Source organism: Cibotium barometz, chromosome 34, assembly GCF_041138505.1.
Source record: "Cibotium barometz isolate CiBa-2024 chromosome 34, ASM4113850v1, whole genome shotgun sequence".
NCBI lineage: Eukaryota > Viridiplantae > Streptophyta > Polypodiopsida > Cyatheales > Cibotiaceae > Cibotium > Cibotium barometz.
Genome location: NC_141079.1, coordinates 42,857,669 through 42,876,908, shown reverse-complemented (window position 1 = coordinate 42,876,908; position 19,240 = coordinate 42,857,669). Strand labels below are relative to the sequence as shown.

Genomic DNA, 19,240 nt, shown 5'->3' with positions numbered 1-19,240 from the left:
TCTCTACCTGCGTTTTTGCATCAAATGGTGCGTTTTTGCATCAGAAGGTTTCCAAGAGTGTTTAGGGCTGAAAGAAGACTTCCCAGAGCTTCCGCGTGTTACACACCTCTCCCTCAAGCCTCTTGAGTCTTCCAACTTCCAAGCCTCTAGGCTCTCTCTCTCTCTCTCTCTCTCTCTCTCTCACATTCCTCAAGGCTCTCTCTCTCTCTCATTCCTCAAGGCTCAAGAGTCAAGCCATCTTCAACCATGGCATCCTTCTCACGTGCCGGGGCTTTTCGTAGAAGGACAACGGGATGGACATGGTGGGAGGAGGTAAACTACACCACATCTGTTCATGGAGGCGGTTCTCGGCCATGGGTATGCAAGCTTTGCCCGTACCGGCGAACGGGACAAAGTGCCAGCCCACCTCTTGCATGAGAGTGGGCATGAGGTGAGGTTTTGCACGAATGTCACGCCCGAGAAGGGACGGGAACTTCTTGACAAGCTTAGCGTCTACGAAGCGGTCGAAGCGACAAGAAGGACACCACGAGTGGCCGTGGATCCCGCGACGATGGGGAGAGGAACTCAAGCCTCTACCATGGAGTCATGTGGTGGATCAGGATCATGCACACCATCACCTTCACCATCAAGTCGGAATGTTACTCCATCCACGACACCGGCACCCTCCATCTCCACGGCCTCTCAATCATTACGTGGCCCGCGGCGACAATCTACACTTAGGGAGAATTGGAACCCCAAGTTGAAGGAGGAGGTGGATATGGCGGTGGCCCGCTTCTTCTTCCACGACCACATTGCCTTTCAAGTGGCTAGGTAAGTGCAATCGATCATTGCCAATTCATCATTCATGTTTTCATCATCCTAGTCCCCTTCTCATTAGTAAATTACTTTCTTGAATAGGTCGGAATACTTCAAGGTAATGGTTAAGAAGATTGGGGAGTATGGCTCAACCTATACGCTCCCCTCATCTGAGAGCTTGCGCACTACATTGCTCGACAAGGAGAAGCGCATTGTAGAGCAAGCGGCCGACAACACAAAGCGGCAATGGGAGAGGAACGGAGTCTCCCTCATTGTGGATGGATGGAGTGACACCCACAAGAGGAGTATTTACGGCATGGTTGCATATTCCCGCGGAGAGATGTACTTCATCTCATCTCATGATGCATCCGGCACTGGGAAGAGCGTGGATGTGCTTGCGGCGGAGTGGGCTACCACCATGGAGATCGTTGGCCCCGAGCATGTAGTGGGCTTTGTTGCGGATGGGGAGCCTTCCAATAGGGCGGCGGGAGCTATTCTCCAAAGTATGTATGGACATGTCACGGTGTCCTTTTGTATGGCTCATTGCCTAAACAACCTCCTCAAGGACATCGGGGCATTACCATGGATCAGCCCGCTCATTGAGGAGGCCAACACCATGGTCTCCTTTGTCCTCAACCACCAAAGACTTCGGCATGAGTTCAACAAGAGGTCCTGTCTCTCTCTCCTCAAATATTCCGACACCCGGTTTGCCTACAACTTTCTCATGTTGGGCCGGTTGAAGGATTGTAGTGGTGCTTTGAGGGGGCTTTTCTTTAGCGACGAGTTTGTCGCCATGCAAGAGTCCCATACAAACACTGGCCAAGAGTGTAGGCTACGGGCGGATGACGCCTCTTGGTGGGAGTGTGTGAAGACCACAGATGCTATGGTGAGGCCCATAGTCCACCTGTTGAGGATTGTAGACGCTATGCAGCCATGCATAGGCAAGGTCTACGAGGCCATGGATCGCATGATAGAGAAGTTGAAAGACTTCGTGCCTGACGAAGACAGATACGAGGAGATCCATGCCTTGTGTCTAGGAAGGTGGAATTCCTACTACTCTCCATTGCATGCAGCAGCTTATGTGGTGGACCCAGAATTCCAAGGCAACAAGCAGGAGAGCGACCGGGAGGTGAGCGCTGGATGGAGGATCATCTTGGATCGTCTTGTGCCTGATGCATCGGTTAGGCGCAAGATCAGGGACCAGCTTTCGATGTACAGGTCATTTCATGGCTCCTATGGCTGTCATGATGCACAGGTTGACCGCTCCAAAGTTGGTGCTGCTCTATGGTGGGAGGACTTTGGTTCAGATGGACCGGAGCTCAACAGCTTGCCATCCGCATACTTAGCCAGGCCGTCAGCTCCTCTTGCTTGGAGCAACTTTGGAGTACCTACAGCCACATTGCCTCTAGGAAGAGGAACCGACTCGGAGTCGAGCGTGCCAATGACCTCGTCAGCGCGAACTTGCGAATGCTTTGCAAGAGCGTGACCAAGAAGGCAGATTCCTTCACCGAGTGGGAGATGAGTCAACAAGAAGAGCAACGGGAGGATGAGGTGCAGGAGCGGCATGCCAATGAGGATGAGACTGAGGATGAGCTTGATGCTTCTTTGGCACAAGCTACCCATGACCATGAGGCGAGCACTTCACGTGGATGATCATTCATGGATCATGATTCATGGGCCTTACTACTTAGCTCTAGCCTTTAGCCTCTAGTCTTCAGCACTTTTTTGTCATTGACTCATTTGAGTCCGTCCTTGTATTTTGCCTCCTTAAGGCTTAGTCCTGACTCTTGAGTCATGACTCATTTTGTATCTACTTAATTATTAATATGACTCAAAATCTTACCATTTTAGTGTAAATTTGTGCTCATTTTGATGTACTTCCAAAGTAGAATAAGTGCAGAGTAGAAAAATTTAAAAAAAAGTATTTTTTGAGTGCCGTTCCCTCCCCCGTCCCCGTTCCCTACTTATGGCCGTCCCCCGCCCCGTCCCCGTCCCCGTCCCCCGTTCCTTGTGACTATGCCTAGCGTCCCATACCACCAAGATAAAGACCTCCTTTAGACCCATAAATCCAGGTTAGTGATCAATTCCTTCTTGGACCTTGTCTTTACACGTCACACAACCAGACTCCTACCTGAATGTCAGCCACTTTCAGCTTAGACCCCCACATCAAAATTGTAGACAAAGATGACATTTGTACTTGGCTAGATTTTCTCCTAGATAACCTTTATATATCCTTAGGCAACTCTTTATTTAAGCAAGCAATTGGTATTCCCATGGGTACCAATTGTGCCGTCTTTCTTGCTAATTTTTATCTTTTTACTTATGAGTTTGATTTTATGGAACGCCTTATTTCTGCTAATACTTGTCCAGTCTTTCTTCACAAACTTTGTAATGTGAGACGTTTTGTAGATGACCTCTTCGTTCCTGACATTCCTTCCTTTCAAGAGTTTTTGTATATCAGTCCAAATTCCTTAGGTGGAGGGATCTATCCCAAGGAATTTCGCAAACTTAACTGCACCTCGAATAGCGATAGTTTGCTTTTTTAGACCTTAAGATCACTCAATCATCTTCAGGCTTCATAGTAGATATTTATGACAAATGCTTACAACTTAAATATGCTAACTTAAAGATCATTCGGATGCCACACTTTTCTTCCAATATTTCTGATACAGCTAAGTATGGTGTTATCTGCGCTCAACTTTTTAGATTCTCACGTCTTTGCTCTACTAAATTTGCCTTTATCTCTCGATCATGCCTTCTTATTTTGCTGCTTATTGAAAAAGGTTATAGTTTCAATAAGATTTTGAAAAAGGTTCGTTCTTTCATGAATCGCAGTAAGTTTATCTTTGGTATTTCAACTTTTGGAATGTTTTATAGAAGTGGGCCCACTTAATTCATAATTCAATGCTCCTTTTTGTAAAAGTGGCTTGTTCTAGCTTAGAGTAGGGTTTGTTGTTTTAACTTAGAGTAGGTCTTGTTGAGTCTTTTTGTAATTCTTTCTCACTCTAGCTTAATATAGACTTAGTTTGGTTCTTTCCTATGTTTTGTGATTCTTTGTTGTTATGCTTTAGAGTAGACTTTGAGTGCTAGTCTCTATCATGGCTGAGTATGCCCATCACCACTGGAGAGTGATAGAAACTCAGTTCGCTAGCTATACAAGCCTGCACCTACTCTTGGGCACTAATGACGGGGATGCAATAGCTTATTGTCCACGCTATGCATGATAGAGTTGATGAACCTACACTTCATGTTCGGACAGACATTGGAGTTAATGGTTGCACTTTTGAGTCGAAGTCTTTTTTAAAGTTTAGCTTAATGTTTGGTTCTAGCTCTTAAGTGCTTAAAGTCTAGAGTTTACAGTTCTTTGTTTTGCTATTTTGTGGTGTTGTTTAGTATCTCAGCTCAAAAGGTTTAAGTTCTTATTAAGAAGTGTGTGTATGCTTTTGTGTGTGTGTGTGTGTGTTTTTTTTTAAGTTTCTTTCATTCATGTAATTGTTTTGTTTTGTTTTATTGTTTTTGTTTTTTTTGTTTTTTGTTTTTTTTGTTTTTTGTTTTTTTTGTTAATGTCTTAATTAAAAGTCTTTGTTTGATATTATCTTTTGATTTTCTCTCCTTAGTAGCTAGGTTTATTAGTTTATTTATTTTTTATCTTTCAAATGCTTTGTTTTTGTCTTTGTCCTTCTTCACCATTATTTCTTTCTCAAATCTCTCAATTCGTAAGTTCAGATTTTTCTGACCTTATGAAGGTATATATATTTATCAATCTACCAATACAACATTCCCTAAGACCTCCAATCTTGGGATTACCATAAGTGATTAGCACTAAATAATGACAAACTAAGTCAATACCCCAACTAACATTGTGCCCGTAGCTACTCACTGGCACAGAACACAGCCATAAATGGCTAAACAGTCTCCAAGTATTGCCACCACAGCTAAGTCCTACACAAGAATCTTTGAAGAGCACCGACAGCTCGTCATTCCAATCAAAGAATCCATGCACAACTGTCCAAATAAGAGGAGAAGAATCCTAGGAAATCTCAAATATTACTCAGAACAGAATCACACTGCTCCTCATAAGAGACAGTAAATCCTAGCACAACGAAGTTCCCAATCGTACTGAGGAAACTCACCCCTTTTCCACTTTTTGGAGAATGTCCCATGAGAAGCCACCAACAAATGTACTGATCCATGAAGTGAAAGACCATCCAACATCTACTAGGAAGATCCAAAGGAAACAAAATTGTGCTGAGACCAGTACTAAAGCCTAAAACCAAAAGAAAAATTCATCATTTGTCCAAACTGGTAAGCTTTTTGCTACAACCGAATGGCTCTACAAATATGTATATAAGCATGGACATTGTTGATTCATAATTAAAAATCAATACTTTTCAGTTTGTGGCTCAAGTGTTGGATCTCTCTTGGCTGTCTACTCTCTTGTGCGATCTCTACTTGCTTCCGCTTCGTATTCACATATTCTCACACCCTCCCCTCCTTGTAGGCGCCCTGTGCAATGGTTGGAGTGTTCACCAGACATGACATTCCGTTGGTCGTCCATGGCGCCGATGAGAGCTCCACCTTACTCACCTTCACTATCGGGCCACATGGTAGACTTGACAAAGTAGAGCCCCCTTTGGAGGATTTTAGGGGATGCATCTTGCAGAGGGTGAGGGTGATTCCGTGAGCATAGGTGGCACATAGACCCTCCATCAGGTAAGGTGGCCACAGAGGGATTGTTGCGGTTATGGCTATGGGAGGGCCACCCTCTCACATGACTTTAGTGAGATCCAAGGAGTGGGCATGGCACAACCCCTTTGATAGAGAGGAGGTTCCCGGTACCCCTTTCTCTGACCACACCACATGGTTGGGCCGTAGCAGTCTCAGGGCCTCTCTCCTCAGTTTCTCTCAGATTTTTGGAAGAGGTTGTGGGGCAGTTTTAGACCACGAAAGATCACTCTCTTTTTGTGGTGGCTAGGCCATCAGAGCTTGTACTTGGCACTTGGTTGGCCATCGGAGGTAGGCCAGTAGTTTGTTTGAGGTGTGACCACCTCCAAGAGTCCCAGCGACATTGCCTTTGGGATTGCCCGAAGGCTCAGCAGAGGTTTGGCAAAGGATTCTTTGCATTTTCACTATGGACTGGGCCCCCTCCCACACAATTACTTGGGGCATAGTTGCTTGGGCCAATGACGCCGAGGCTGCCATGGCATATGCGGAGGATGGTGGGGGTGTTGGGTGTTGGACTCACACACTCACACACACAAACCTACACTTTAGGGTTAGGGGCAGGATAGAGAAGCTCACACAGAAATGAGAGAGAGAGAGAGAGAGAGAGAGAGCCAAAAGTGTGGTATCCACAAAATGCAAGTCAACCCTTGCATGTGTGCCACATCCATATAATATAGAAGTACAAAATATTATATGAGTGTCCTTTCACACTTGATGTCCAAGGGGAAAAACCACATGGGAAAAAGTGCCCTTGGTTAAGCCCTGTTCACACATAGCACTACCATAAGTGAGCATATGCCTACAAATCCCCCCAGTAGTGGAAGTGTGAACCTGTACAAGGTAGCAGATCACTCTCTGTATGAGAGTAAGCCCAAAGCTTTGCGGAAAGCTTCAAACTTTTCTCTAAAGCCTTTGTGAATAGATCTGCAACATTATCCTGTGTAGGGCAGTAAGATAAACTGATCTCCCCTGCATGTAGCCTCTCTCTGCCATAGTGATAATTAATCTCAATGTGCTTGGTACGTGCATGAAATACTGGATTTCGTGCCACGGCCATAGCACTCTGGCTATCAGTGAGAATGGTGGTGGATGTCTGCTGACACTCACGAAGATCAGCCAATAGTCTCCTCAACCATACACAATCTACTGTAGTTGTGAAGACTGCCCTGTACTCAACCTCACAAGTAGATGTGGCAACAGTGGGTTGCTTTTTATTCAACCAAGATATGCATGAACTGCCAAGAAAAAAACAATTCCCACTGGTGGATTGCCTGGTATCATAATCACCAGGCCAATCTGAATCACTATATGCATAAAGCTGCAAGCTGCCCCCCCGGGATAGAACAAACCAAAATCCAGGGTACCCTTAAGATAACGAAAAATGCTTCTGACAGCTTGCCAATGCTTTGTGCCTGGGCTGTGCATGAATTTGCTCAACAAAGACACCCCAAAAGATATGTCTGGCCTCGTGTTACACAAGTAAATGAGACATCCCACTGCCTGGCTGTAAATGCCGGCCTCAAAAGGTTCTCGTACAGAATCATTTAAAAAAATAAAAAATGTGTGGCGTGTGGCGAGGCGCGTGTGTGGCGATCATGCGATTGTAGATAAGCGACCAAAATTTGGGCATTTTGTGTGTACTTGCAAAATCGTGTCCCCTGTGTGTACCTGCATAACTTTGCAGAGCAAATTTCTTCGCTCTCTCTCCCGCCCAGACTTCATCATGCCGCGCAAGACTAACCCGAACTGGGCAATCCACACCAATGTCCTGAGGGTTGTTAACACCCCTTCTCAGCAAGGGTCGGGTACTCGGTACTACGGGCCATACGCCATTACTAAGAAAGTAGGAGATCTAGCTTATGAACTTCTTCTACCTCCCCATCTCAAGGTGCATAATGTGTTCCATGTCAAGTATTGCGGGGAGCAGTACACTAGCACCATAACTCGCGTCATCAAGCACATGACAGGTATCGGGTGCACCAATCAATGTGGTCCATGTGATAAAATACCACAAGCTGTGAGGGACCAATTGATTGCGGAGAATTGTCCTGCAATGGGTGGTGCATGTTAGAGGTGGTGAAAGTACGCAAGATGCTCTCCATGATGCTTTTATTGGAGATGTTACATGTTCAAGTACACTATGATGGAGGCATGCTCTCTTCAGAAGACTCATCATCTTCATCTGATAATGAGATTTGAGACTCCTGCGTCTAGACTCTAGAGTCTAGACAACTGTAGTGTTTCATTGTTTTGCTTTTTGCACTTGTGGACCAGGACATGTGCTGTAGACATGATATTTGTACTCTCTTTTATCATCTATGACTTTCATGGTTCTTGCTTATATCACTATGACTGTTGACATGAGGTATTGTGTAATGGGCTTGGTAACTGATAATTGATTTAAACTTTAAGTAATGAGGTTCAGTCTTTATTTTAAGTATTTTGGTTGCTATGTCTACAAAATATTCAGGTTTCTAGGACTGTTTACAAATGGTACGTACCTTTGTTCCGTACAAAAGTACGTTCCGTACGTACTGATAGCGTGCCGTACACTACGTACCTTTCCACCTTGCTACAAAACCAATGGGCTGATTTACATATACTTCCTCCTGTAAATCCCCATTTAAGAATGCAGTTTTGATGTCCAATTGATGCACTATCCATCCTTTGGTCATTCTTGAAGTAGGAGCAAAAGTCTCTTCATAATCTATTCTCTTTTTCTAGGCCACAAGTCTTGCTTTGTACCTGTCAATAGTACCATCAGACTTTCTTTTGACTTTGTACACCCACTTTGTTCCAGTGACATGCTTGCCTTTAGGCAATTCCACAAGATCCCATGTATTGTTCTTCATGATCGAAGAAATTTCAGCTTGCATAGCTTGCAACCAATGCTCATTCTCATGTGCTTCTTCATAAGAAGAAGGCTCTTCTGAATCAAAGAGACCACCCATTGCTAATGCAGACTCCCCACGATGTATATTCAAAGCATGGCTGGAACTAGCCCTTGTTCTACCTGTGAGTGGAGCTACAAGTTTGCTTTCTTGCAAAGTTTCAGCAACCATCTTGGCACTGACTTGGCTGTGTCTATGGCTGTTTGCTCTTCCCTGACAAGATCTTCCACTTCTTCCATAGAAGGGGGCTGAATGGCTGGATGTTCCACATGTTCTACATGAGGATTTTGTTGTGTTGGGGTTGGCTGATCTGAATCCCCCCTAATTGCAATGGGTAAAAATCCATCAAACATGTCCTGTATGCCTGTATCATTGCTTTTATACAAGCTGTACATGGGCTGTTCTGAATTTTCATGAGAGATCTATTTTTCCTTTCAGCTACACCATTCTGCTGCGGTGTATAAGGCACAGTACATTGGTGTTTGATGCCCTTTTGAAGCATATAATCCATGAAGGCATTTGACATGTATTCTCCACCTCTATCTCTGAGCGGAGTGTTTGGACTTTACATCCACACATATTTTCAGCCATTGCTACAAAGTGTCGAAAGCATGTAAACACATCTGCTTTCTCTTTCAAGGGGTAAGCCCAAGCAAACCTGGAGTAGTCATCAATGAATGTGACGAAGTAAAGATGCCCCCCTATGGATGGTGTCCGCATTGGACCACATACATCACTATGTATGAGCTGTAATTTACTTTCAGCTCTAACGGCTCCATCTTTGGGGAATGGTTTTCGTTGCATCTTTCCCAAAATACACCTCTCACATACATGTCTTGGTGGAGACTCAAGAGGCGGCATATTATCAACCATATGATGCTTCTGCAAAAGCATCAAACCCCGAAAATTTACATGCCCAAAACGAGCATTCCATAGCTCTGCATCATGCATAGCAGGAGTGTGGGCAGCCACTATATTTGCATCATAAATACGCTTGTCATAGCTGTCCAGCTTATACAAGCCTTTGTATCGTGTTCCAGAAGTGACTATTTGTCACCAATTGGCCGACCATTTGGTCCATCTCCAGATTTTGTGTCTCGTTCACTTGAGGCCAGGCCGGTGTCTCATGTGAAGAGGCCAGTATTTTGCTGACATGGATGGGAGCCTGAGTGGTGCCACCCGTGTGTTAGCAGGATGGTGTCGTATGGACGGGAGCCAGACTGGTGCCACCCGTGTATGACCTGGACTGTGTTCTATCCATGGGATTGTCACGCCATGGAAGAGCCAGTATTCGTGCCGTGTCTTGCCTACGGGATTGTCACTCCATAGGGAGGCTTGTGCTTGGAACTGTCATACCTATGGGACTGTCACTCCAAAGGAAGACCAGGTTTTTATGTTTTACGTCGTGCCATTTTTGTGCCGACAGATATTTTGTACTTGTTCCATGAACGGGAGATATGTCCATGATACTATTTGCACATGCACACATGTTTTGCATGTTTGAAACTGTTTTCGCATGACTTGTATTTTTGTGTTTGCCTGCTTGACGTGTTACTTACTGAGTGGGGACGCCTGCCAGTGAGTCGTGAAGTCTGCTCTGTCTTCTGACGAGTTTTGGTGCATGTGAACAGGTGGTAAGTATATTGCACATGTTGGTTTAATATTTCATATTTTAACCCTTTGTTTTATAAGGTCATTTGTTCACACTCATTTAAAAGTGGGCACCCACTTAGGGGCCAAGGTGGGGAGCCCCACTTAAGTGTGTGTGGGGGTGGGTGCATGGTCACCTACCCACACCCCCTTGGAACTGGCCACCCACATGCAAGCGTGGGGAGCCAACCAACACTAAGGTTATACTCCACTCCAACCCTTACAAATCAAAGCCACCACCCCTAACGTGAAGGAGAATCGGGCGTTCATCTCTTCGCTCCTTCAGGCTGCGCATGTACACGAGCAAACTGCTTCTTCTGCACTTCTGTACGCGGCTACTGACAGGCTGCACTTCTGTACCCGGCTGCTGACAAGCTGCACTTCTATACTCACCCAGGCGGCTATGGAACTGCTGCGCATGTTTTTTCCAGGCGGCTACTGAACAGGCTGCCCTATCCACTGTACTACAGGCGGCACAAGCTGCAGCCAGGCGCCTCCCCATCCACACAGATAGCTCTGCACTCAGCAGGAGTTCTGCGCCTGTTTACCAGACTGCTGCCCACTCTTACAGACGGCTGTGTGCCACCCTCCAGCAGGCGGCTAGCGCTCCATCTCTAACAGGCGGTGCTTTGCATTCAGGGTCGTTGTCCACCACCAGCAGGCTGTGCTCCAGCAGGCGGCTGTCCACAGTATGTACTTTTCCTTCTCTGCAGCCAGGCGACTCCTCCTACGCCTCCTCCTCCACAAGAAGGTGGTTGTGTCCTGCACAGCAGGTGGTGGTGCTTCTTTTCTATAGACGGCGTCTTCCTTCTTCAAGTGGCTACATCTTGGTGTCCCACTCAAGTAGCTACAGATACCTCGGGTATTGGCCTTCCATCCGCCATCCACAAGTAAGTGAATTTTCAGATTTAAGTAAGGTACTTTGTGATAAATCTGATAAAGGATTCTCTCCACGGCAACACCCGTTCGGTGCCGGGTAGTCCAAGCTATTGGAGAACCTCGGTCCAAAGGTGCTGAGATCGGGAGAGCCAAGCGTTAGTACGAGAGCGCCTGTTTGTGCGTGGTCTTGGAACACCAGTTGGGCGCTCTCCGCAGAGTCCAGTGAAAGCACAGGACCGTAGAGATTGGACCACGCTAGTGGTCGTTCTGCTTCGAATATCTACTTCGAGCTTTTTGTTTGGTACTGTATTCATCTTGTACACGGACATCATCTGGTTCTTGGAACCCATGGAGCATTGTATTTCCCAATAAATATATCATATATTGAGGGGGGGGTCGGCCCGTTCCGGCCCCAGTGCTAGTGTCCATTTATCTCATTTCATTTCATTTCAATTTCAAGTTGTAATTAAGTTGTCCATTTCAAATTGTGGTATTAAGTTGTGCTATTACGCGTGTGGGTGTCCAACAGAGTCTTTCCCACTTGACGGGATCGGTTTCATTGGTATCAGAGCACGGTTGTTTCCCTCTTCCTAGTGGGGAAACGAACCTGTGTACTGGACACCCCGCTTCTAGCACACTTAACACAAATGGATAGCCAAGGCAACCCTTTGGAAGTGCCAAATTCGAGGGGTCCATCTAGTGCCTCTCGTGGGTCTGATGCTCTGCAAGGAAGACACAAGCCCCTTGAAAGGGTAAATGATAGTGAATCAAAGGAACAACTGTCTCGAGGAAAGACAGTCATGCTTGAACAAGAGCCTGATGCAATGAGGGCTGAAATGGAACATATGAGAAAACTTTTGCAGGCACAAGAGCAAGAGTTAAAATTTTTGCATGAAGATCTCCATGTGCAAAGTGCCGTTAAAACTAGGAAAGCTGGTGCAATGGTAGATGTAACTTTTGAGTCCATGGCACGGGAAGTGGGCAAAAAGCCAAGGGAGTTGGCACTTGCCTACCTCCTCCGCAAAGGTGATATCAAAGAGGGAGACGACGGAGAGCTGAAATTCAAAAATCCACCTCGTTTGAAGCATGGAGATCCCGCATCTCAAAGGCTGAAATCTTTTATGCAAAAGGAAGAGGTGACAGTCACCTCTCGTCATGCGTCTTCCCCACAAGGCACAAAGCCTGACAGATATATGTATGCTAGTGCTCACGGAGGGCATGAAGGTCACATGCATTCAAGACATGTATCCCATGGTAAGGGTGACAGGTCTGCTTCTAGAAGAATTTTGCCTTCTGAGCTGTCTCATGGAGAGACATTGCCATATGCAAGTAAGTCACATGTATCTGAGTTTCAAGTTCGTGGAGCACATGCCACCGTGCCTCATGAAACTTTTATGACGGCCCATGGAGCCCATGCAGATAGGGCTGCCCCGTTGGATAAGGAGAAAAGAAAAAGAGAAGACCATGAGCCTCATGCCAGAAAGCTCAAGGAATTTAAAGCAGGTGACAAATCTGTTAAGTTTGATGTCTTTCATGGAGAACATGATGCTTCTAAAGTGTTAGCATTTGTGGCACAGTTCGACATTGCTTTTAGTGATGAGGACTTCACTGAAAAGTCTAAAGTACGCCATGCTAGCATGTTTTTTGAAAGGGACCGCTGCTCATTGGTGGATCACTGAAAAGATCACCAAGGATTCCATTTGCACCTGGAAGGAATTTAAGGATAGATTCTATGCTCAGTTTTTGCCACCAAATGCGGAGCAAACTCTCACTCAAAAGTGGGACAGGCTGGAGCAAAGAGAGAATGAAAGCGTGCAACAGTATGTCAACAAGTTCTGGAAAGTGTTGCTGGAAGTAACTCCCTTTATGCAAATCACTGAGGATGAAAGAAAAAGGAAGTTTCGCTCTGGACTGCAACCAGCATATCGTTCGGGCATTGAATTGCACCCGAAACATACTTTGCAAGAGCTCACAGCTTTTGCTCTTGCTCTACGGAGCAATTGGTGCTCAAGATTAAACAGGATCAAGGAGGTTCAAAGGGGAAAGACAAGGCTGTCCCAAATCTGCAAAAGGGTGGACAACCACCTAAAAAGAACTTCCGGGAGACTCACAAGGGTGGTAAAGCTGAAAATACCACATCTAAAGATCAGGGCCCAAGGGAGAACAAATTTGGCTTAACCCCAGAGCAAAGAGAGCAATATGCCAAGGATGGAAAATGCTTTTCTTGTGGTAGCAAAGACCACATGTTTCGACAATGCCCAGATCGTAAACCAAAGCACGAGGACAAGCAGACCAAGGCTACTGTACATGCAGTTCCTGATGTGCAAGGAAATACAAGTCATGATGCAAAAGAGCGAATGGTATGCAAAGCTTGGGGGCAAATCAAGGATCAACCCGCCTTATTCATGTTTGATGACTGTGAAACCGATAACTTCATCTCTATGCAAACGACAGCTGCATTGGGTATTGAGGTTGAGAACATGGGACCTCAGATTGAAGCCGAAGCTGCATTTATTGGTAAAGAGGTGCAGGTTACCCCATTGATAGGGAAGTTGCGCATCCATATCCAGGGCTACCTTGATAATGAACATTTCCTAGTTGCTCCACTAAATGGATGTGATGTATTGTTGGGCAAGCCGTGGCATCATAGGCTGGAGTCCCGCAAAGACTACAAGTCCAATATGATTTCTTTTATGCATAAAGGCCGCATGCATTTTATTGATGCTGGCAAAGAAGGGGATTCTATCCCACTTGTATCACACATCCAAATTAATAAAGCAATGAAAAAGAGTCTTTCTGCGTACTTGGTTTTTGTTCGTGATAGCCTTATGCCAAATCATCAAAATGTGGATGCTATGTCTAATGATAGGCTGAATTTTCTTCATGCATTCAATGACTGTTTTGCTGATACTTTACCAGGAGATTACCTCCCCAAAGGCCCGAAGATCACCGCATAGATCTTGTGCCAGGTAGTTCTCCACCCAACAAACCCGCATATCGCGAGTGAGTGCTGCACAACAAGAAGAGATCATGAAGCAGGTAAACGAGCTTTTAGAGAAAGGTTTGGTTCAGCCGAGTTCCTCACCTTACTGCTCTCTTGTGCTTCTTGTTCAAAAGAAGGACGGATCATTCCGCATGTGGGTGGACTATAGAGCTTTAAACAAGCTTACCATCAAGAACAGATTCCCAATCCCGCGTATTGATGATATTTTGGATAAGCTTGATGGCTCGGCTTGTTTCAGCCGAATTGACCTGAAGAGTGGTTATCACCAGATACGAGTGGTCCCACAAGATGTCCATAAAACTGCATTTAGGACAGCCTTTGGATTATATGAATTTCTGGTAATGCCTTTTGGTCTCACCAATGCTCTTGCTATGTTTAATCGTATGATGGATAGGATATTCCGACCCCATCGCAAATTCACAAGAATATTCTTTGATGATATCTTGGTTTTCTCCAAGAATGAGCAAGAACATAGAACTCATTTGGTCACAGTGTTCGTTGCGGAAGCATAAACTTTTCATTAATGCCAAGAAAAGTGAGTTCTTCCTTTCAGAGATTCATTATCTGGGTCTTATTGTATCCAAAGATGGAGTTACAATGGATCCTGCAAAGATAGAGACCATTCGGAATTGGCCCGAATTGCAAAACGTACATCAAGTACGTAGTTTTCTGGGATTATGTTCGTACTACAGGCGTTTCATAAGGCATTTCGCCATGATAGCCACTCCTCTACACGATCTCACAAAAAAGAAAATCACTTTCAAATGGACTTCAAAAGAACAGGATGCTTTCTTGCAGCTCAAGCATGCTATTATATATGGTCCAGTATTGATTGTTCCTGACTTGCACAAGTCATTCGTAGTTGAATGTGATGCTTGTGGTGATTGCATAGGAGCTGTTCTAAATCAAGAAGGGCATGCAGTTGCATACCAAAGCTGTCGTTTGCATGATGCTGAGCTTCATATGGATATCTATGAGAAAGAGCTCTTGGCTGTAATTCATGCCTTAAAGATATGGAAACATTATCTTCTTGGGGCTGAATTTGTAGTCAAGACAGATCATCAAAGCTTGAGATATTTTCTATCTCAAACAAAGCTTTCAGAGAAGCAGATGAGAATGGCAAACTTTCTTTCCATGTTTCATTTTTAGATTGTGCATACATACTCCAGGAAAGAAAAATGTGGTGGCCGATGCACTATCCAGGAGGCCTTATGTAGCTGCAGTCTCAGTGGCCTCTCATGGAGACTAATATGCTATGCGAGATTTGTACCATTTGGACGCTGATTTTTGCCATATATGGACTGATTTGATGGCTGGTCATTCACATGCCTCTTATGTTATCAACGAGGGTTATCTTATGAAGGATAATTGCCTATGTGTGGTGAAGGATTTGCGTCCAAAGGTTATGGACGAATGTCACGCTCCACCTTATGTTGGTTATAGAGGTATTATGCCTACTACACGCATGATTCAGAGATATTTCTTTTGGCCAACCATGCGCAAAGATATTGAGGCTTATGTGTGTGCATGTATTCCTTACCAAAAGGTGAAATTTGATAGGTAAAAACCTCCAGGTTTGCTTCAGCCATTGCCTATTCCCTCGCAACCTTGGGAAAGTATTACTATGGATTTTATTATGGATTTGCCTAGATCCCAGCATGGAAATGATGCTATTTGGACTATTGTGGACAGGTTTAGCAAGCAAGCTCATTTCTTGCCCGTCAAGAAAACCATTAAAGCTGATCATATGGTAAAGCTTTTTCTTGCTAATATTTTCAAGCATCATGGTATGCCTAAATCCATTGTTGGGGATAGAGATTCCAGGACTACAAGCCTCTTTTGGAGAGCTTTATTTGATAATATGGGTACTAAACTTGAGTTTTCATCAACTTATCATCCCCAAACAGATGGCCAAAGTGAAGCTGCAAATTCAGCCGTGTTGGATTTATTGAAATGTTGTGTGGCAGATCAAAAGACTGCATGGGAGAAGTATCTTCCACTTGTTGAGTTTGCCTACAACAATACAATCCATGCTTCCACGGAAAAGGCTCCGTTCGAGATTATTTATGGCAGAGTGGTATTGCCACCCATCCTTCGTACAAAGGGTGAGATTTTTGCAGCTGATGAATATGTTTGTGACTTGGATGTAGCCTTTGGTCAGGTACGGACAGCCAAAGTGGACAGTGGGGGAAGCTTCAGGGTGGCTCCAACTGCATGCAAAAGTGCTGAGAGGCCTTCCTAAGGATTTGGCGTCACGGTCCTTTTCTTACTGACAGTGGTGGGGTGAGCCCACTTGGCATTATAGACCACCTGTGTGGTTGTTTCCCTCCCCCCCCCCCCCCCCCCATGTATGAGGTAGCCTTCTCCTCCTAGAGTGGCCAGCCGGGGGAGGAGCATCCTTCCCCTTTTTTCAGTTTTCTTGATTCTGGCTCCCCTCTATGGAGCTGAGTTTGTACTTAGCGAGGCTGTTTTGTTCAGGAACTAATAGAAGGATCTTTCTCTCGGAAAAAACAAAATGAAAAGGCTGCGACTGGCTCTCTCCCAGAACCCACTTAGCACCGGGTGCGGCAGCAATGCCACAAGTCTCCAGTTGGGAGATGACTGGCCTAGGAGCTTGGCAGGTTTGGCAGGTTGGTCAACACAAGGCCATAGAAGGCTCAAGTATTTCTCTAGCAGAATCACTTGGACTGATAATGTTCTCACCCTCCATAGCTGCTGGGAATGCCTTAAAGGCAGTTCCAGGGCTATAGGAAGAGTATTTCTCTAGCAGATCACTTGGACTGATAATGTTCTAACCCTCCATAGCTGCTGGGAATGCCTTAAAGGCAGTTCCAGGGCTATAGGAAGAGTGGGCTGTGCGTCTGTAGCCCCCCAAACCTTTCTGTATGGAGTTGAGGATGTACTCACTTGGCATCATGGGCCCTCAGTGTCGCTCTTCCCTCCACTCCCAAGATGAAACCTTCCTCCAAGAGAGGGGCCTTCCCCTTCTTCCCCTCTACGAGACTCTTCCTGTCTTTTCAGATATACACCTTTTACTAATAGGAGGAATTTTCAGAAAAATGACTTTCTTGCATCGGCCTTTGAATCATAGTTCCAATGAAACATGTTTCATTCAGTTTGAATAAAACGAAACGCTTCATACGAATGAAACACATTCGTGTCCACCTGGGAACTGTACAATTTAAGCGCTTTTAACCCAGATTCTTTAGTTTTAACTTGAAAACATGCTTTAATGTGTAAATGATTCAAACATCTGGGATTTGAAAGAAACGTTTATGAAACGCGTTTCATGAAACGCCTGGCAACTATGCTTTGAATAAAGGTACCTTTGGCTTGGCTGGTTAGTTGACTGCATCATAAAACACCTTTGTTTTTCTTTTGTCAATTATTGAAGCTTTTATTTTGGACTCGTCCTCTCAAATGCTGTAGCACTTGGATATATAAAGGCTCTTACAAATCTCTTGATATGCACGTGCAGAGGAGGAGAAAAATATGGATGGACATAAGAAGCGAAAGCGCAAGCTAATTGAAAAGATAGAGAAAGGGCATGTGCCTATTCAAAAAAGTCATATTCCTGCAGGAAGGCCGAAAAGTGAGCCTAGGTTGGTGATGGCATCCTCCCCAAGCTGTGAAGACTTTTTTCCTGAGTAACTTTAAGTACCAGAAACTAATTTGCTGGGCCTCCTGTATGCTAGGCCTCTAAGCTTTTACATTATACCACAGGAAGCAGTTTTTTTTAAAACCTTATGGATTACATATTTTGCCTTTGTTTAAAAGCATTGCATTTGTCAGTAGGAGTCTCCTTTGAGAGTTAAGTCTGCCTCATGTGTTACCAGGCAATGCTGCTGGTATGAAACTCATCCAAAGCTTATGAACGAGCTTTGCAATTGTATTTCATGTAAGGTAAAAGTTGTGCTGATTCATGTGGAATTCTCTCCCTTTGAACTTCCATTGTATGACGTGTGAATGGCACGATGAAGCTGATTGATTGATTTTTTTTGTTTTTTGTTGGTTGGGGGGGAAAAGCCAATTAAGAAAACAATACCTCTAGAAAGGACAGCAAGAAGACAGAATTTGAGCTTGTGCTTCTTTTGAAAGTGTGTTCTTGATGAGTCCAAAAATGATGACAAGGTTTATCTTTGTATGGGAAATACCTGTCCTGACCTCCTGTGAATATGTTCCCAAGGGTGGACTGGAGCTGCTTACCTTTGTAACGTTGCTTGTGCTGAAAGTAGAATCAAAATAAGCTACCCCAAGCCAAAATTGGACTCTCAAAGGGGAAAAAAAGGTATCAACTAAAAAAGCAAAGATGTATGCAGAAGATGAAGGCATTATCGTTTGGAATGAATTCCTTGAAGAGCAAGAAGCTGTTGTGGACTGCATCCAAAAGAAAGACCGGACACCACACTCCTTTCTTTTGGTTAGCAACACACACGAGGACAACACATAATATCATACTTTGGAGGAGAAAGAGCATTGTTAGGAGAAACGTACTTAGGGCAAGGAGATATTAAGGAAGGGTTGAATGCAAAAAATTTGGAGTTCATTTTGGTTAAAGATCTTAATATATATTGACACTATTGTTGCAACAGGAGCTAGAGAGGACAAGCCACACCAGATTGGCAAGGTGATAGAAATATGAAAGGATGACAAAACGAAGGAAGAAGTCCAGATTGATGTTCATTGGAACATCTGAATGCATTCAAAAGAGGGAAATCATACAAATGTTGAGTTCCATGCAAGAAAAGGTAGGAAAAAGAGAACCATGAATACTCTTTGGCACATGGCAAGCACATAAAGAGGATGGCATACTAGTGTACAATTTTACCAAAAAAATATTAGTTCCATGTAGGTGTAGAAAAAGTAAAAGAATCAGAACCAATAATACTCTTTGCTGGCACATGGCACAAACATGAGCCATAAAAAATATGCGAGATTTAAAAACCTTATGTTTTCATTAAAAAACATAAAAAGCTATTGAAGATTTGATGTTGTGAAGGTGAAAAATTCCAATGGACATCTCTTTGGGTGGAGTTGAGGCTTGGGGTTGTTAAAGACATGTTGCTTCATAAGCTAGGAAAGGACTGGGCAAAACACAAGGGGTGGAAGCTCTTGTCGTTGGCATGACAAAGGATCTTTATGAGCATGTGGATACAATGTACCTTGCTTGCTAGTTGGTCTAGCCTTCCAATGAGTGAGGAAAGTGAGCACACAGGCCAAGGGCATCGTTTCGAGAAAGTGAGCACGTGTGCAAATTTAGCTCCATTGGAATTGAGATCGTCTTTGGTGATGACCA

General features: G+C 44.5%; 1 protein-coding gene across 1 annotated transcript in view; it reads left to right on the top strand.

Annotated features, from left to right (window-relative positions):
- Positions 1-17,874, top strand: part of RBL (Transducin/WD40 repeat-like superfamily protein) — a 54,283-nt gene extending 36,409 nt beyond the window's left edge. Inside the window, exon 5 of the mRNA XM_086774265.1 lies at positions 17,423-17,874. Coding sequence (XP_086630391.1) covers positions 17,423-17,595 — 173 coding nt within the window. The 3' untranslated portion in view covers positions 17,596-17,874. The remainder of the gene's footprint in view (positions 1-17,422) is intronic.
- The last annotated feature ends 1,366 nt before the right edge of the window (positions 17,875-19,240 follow it).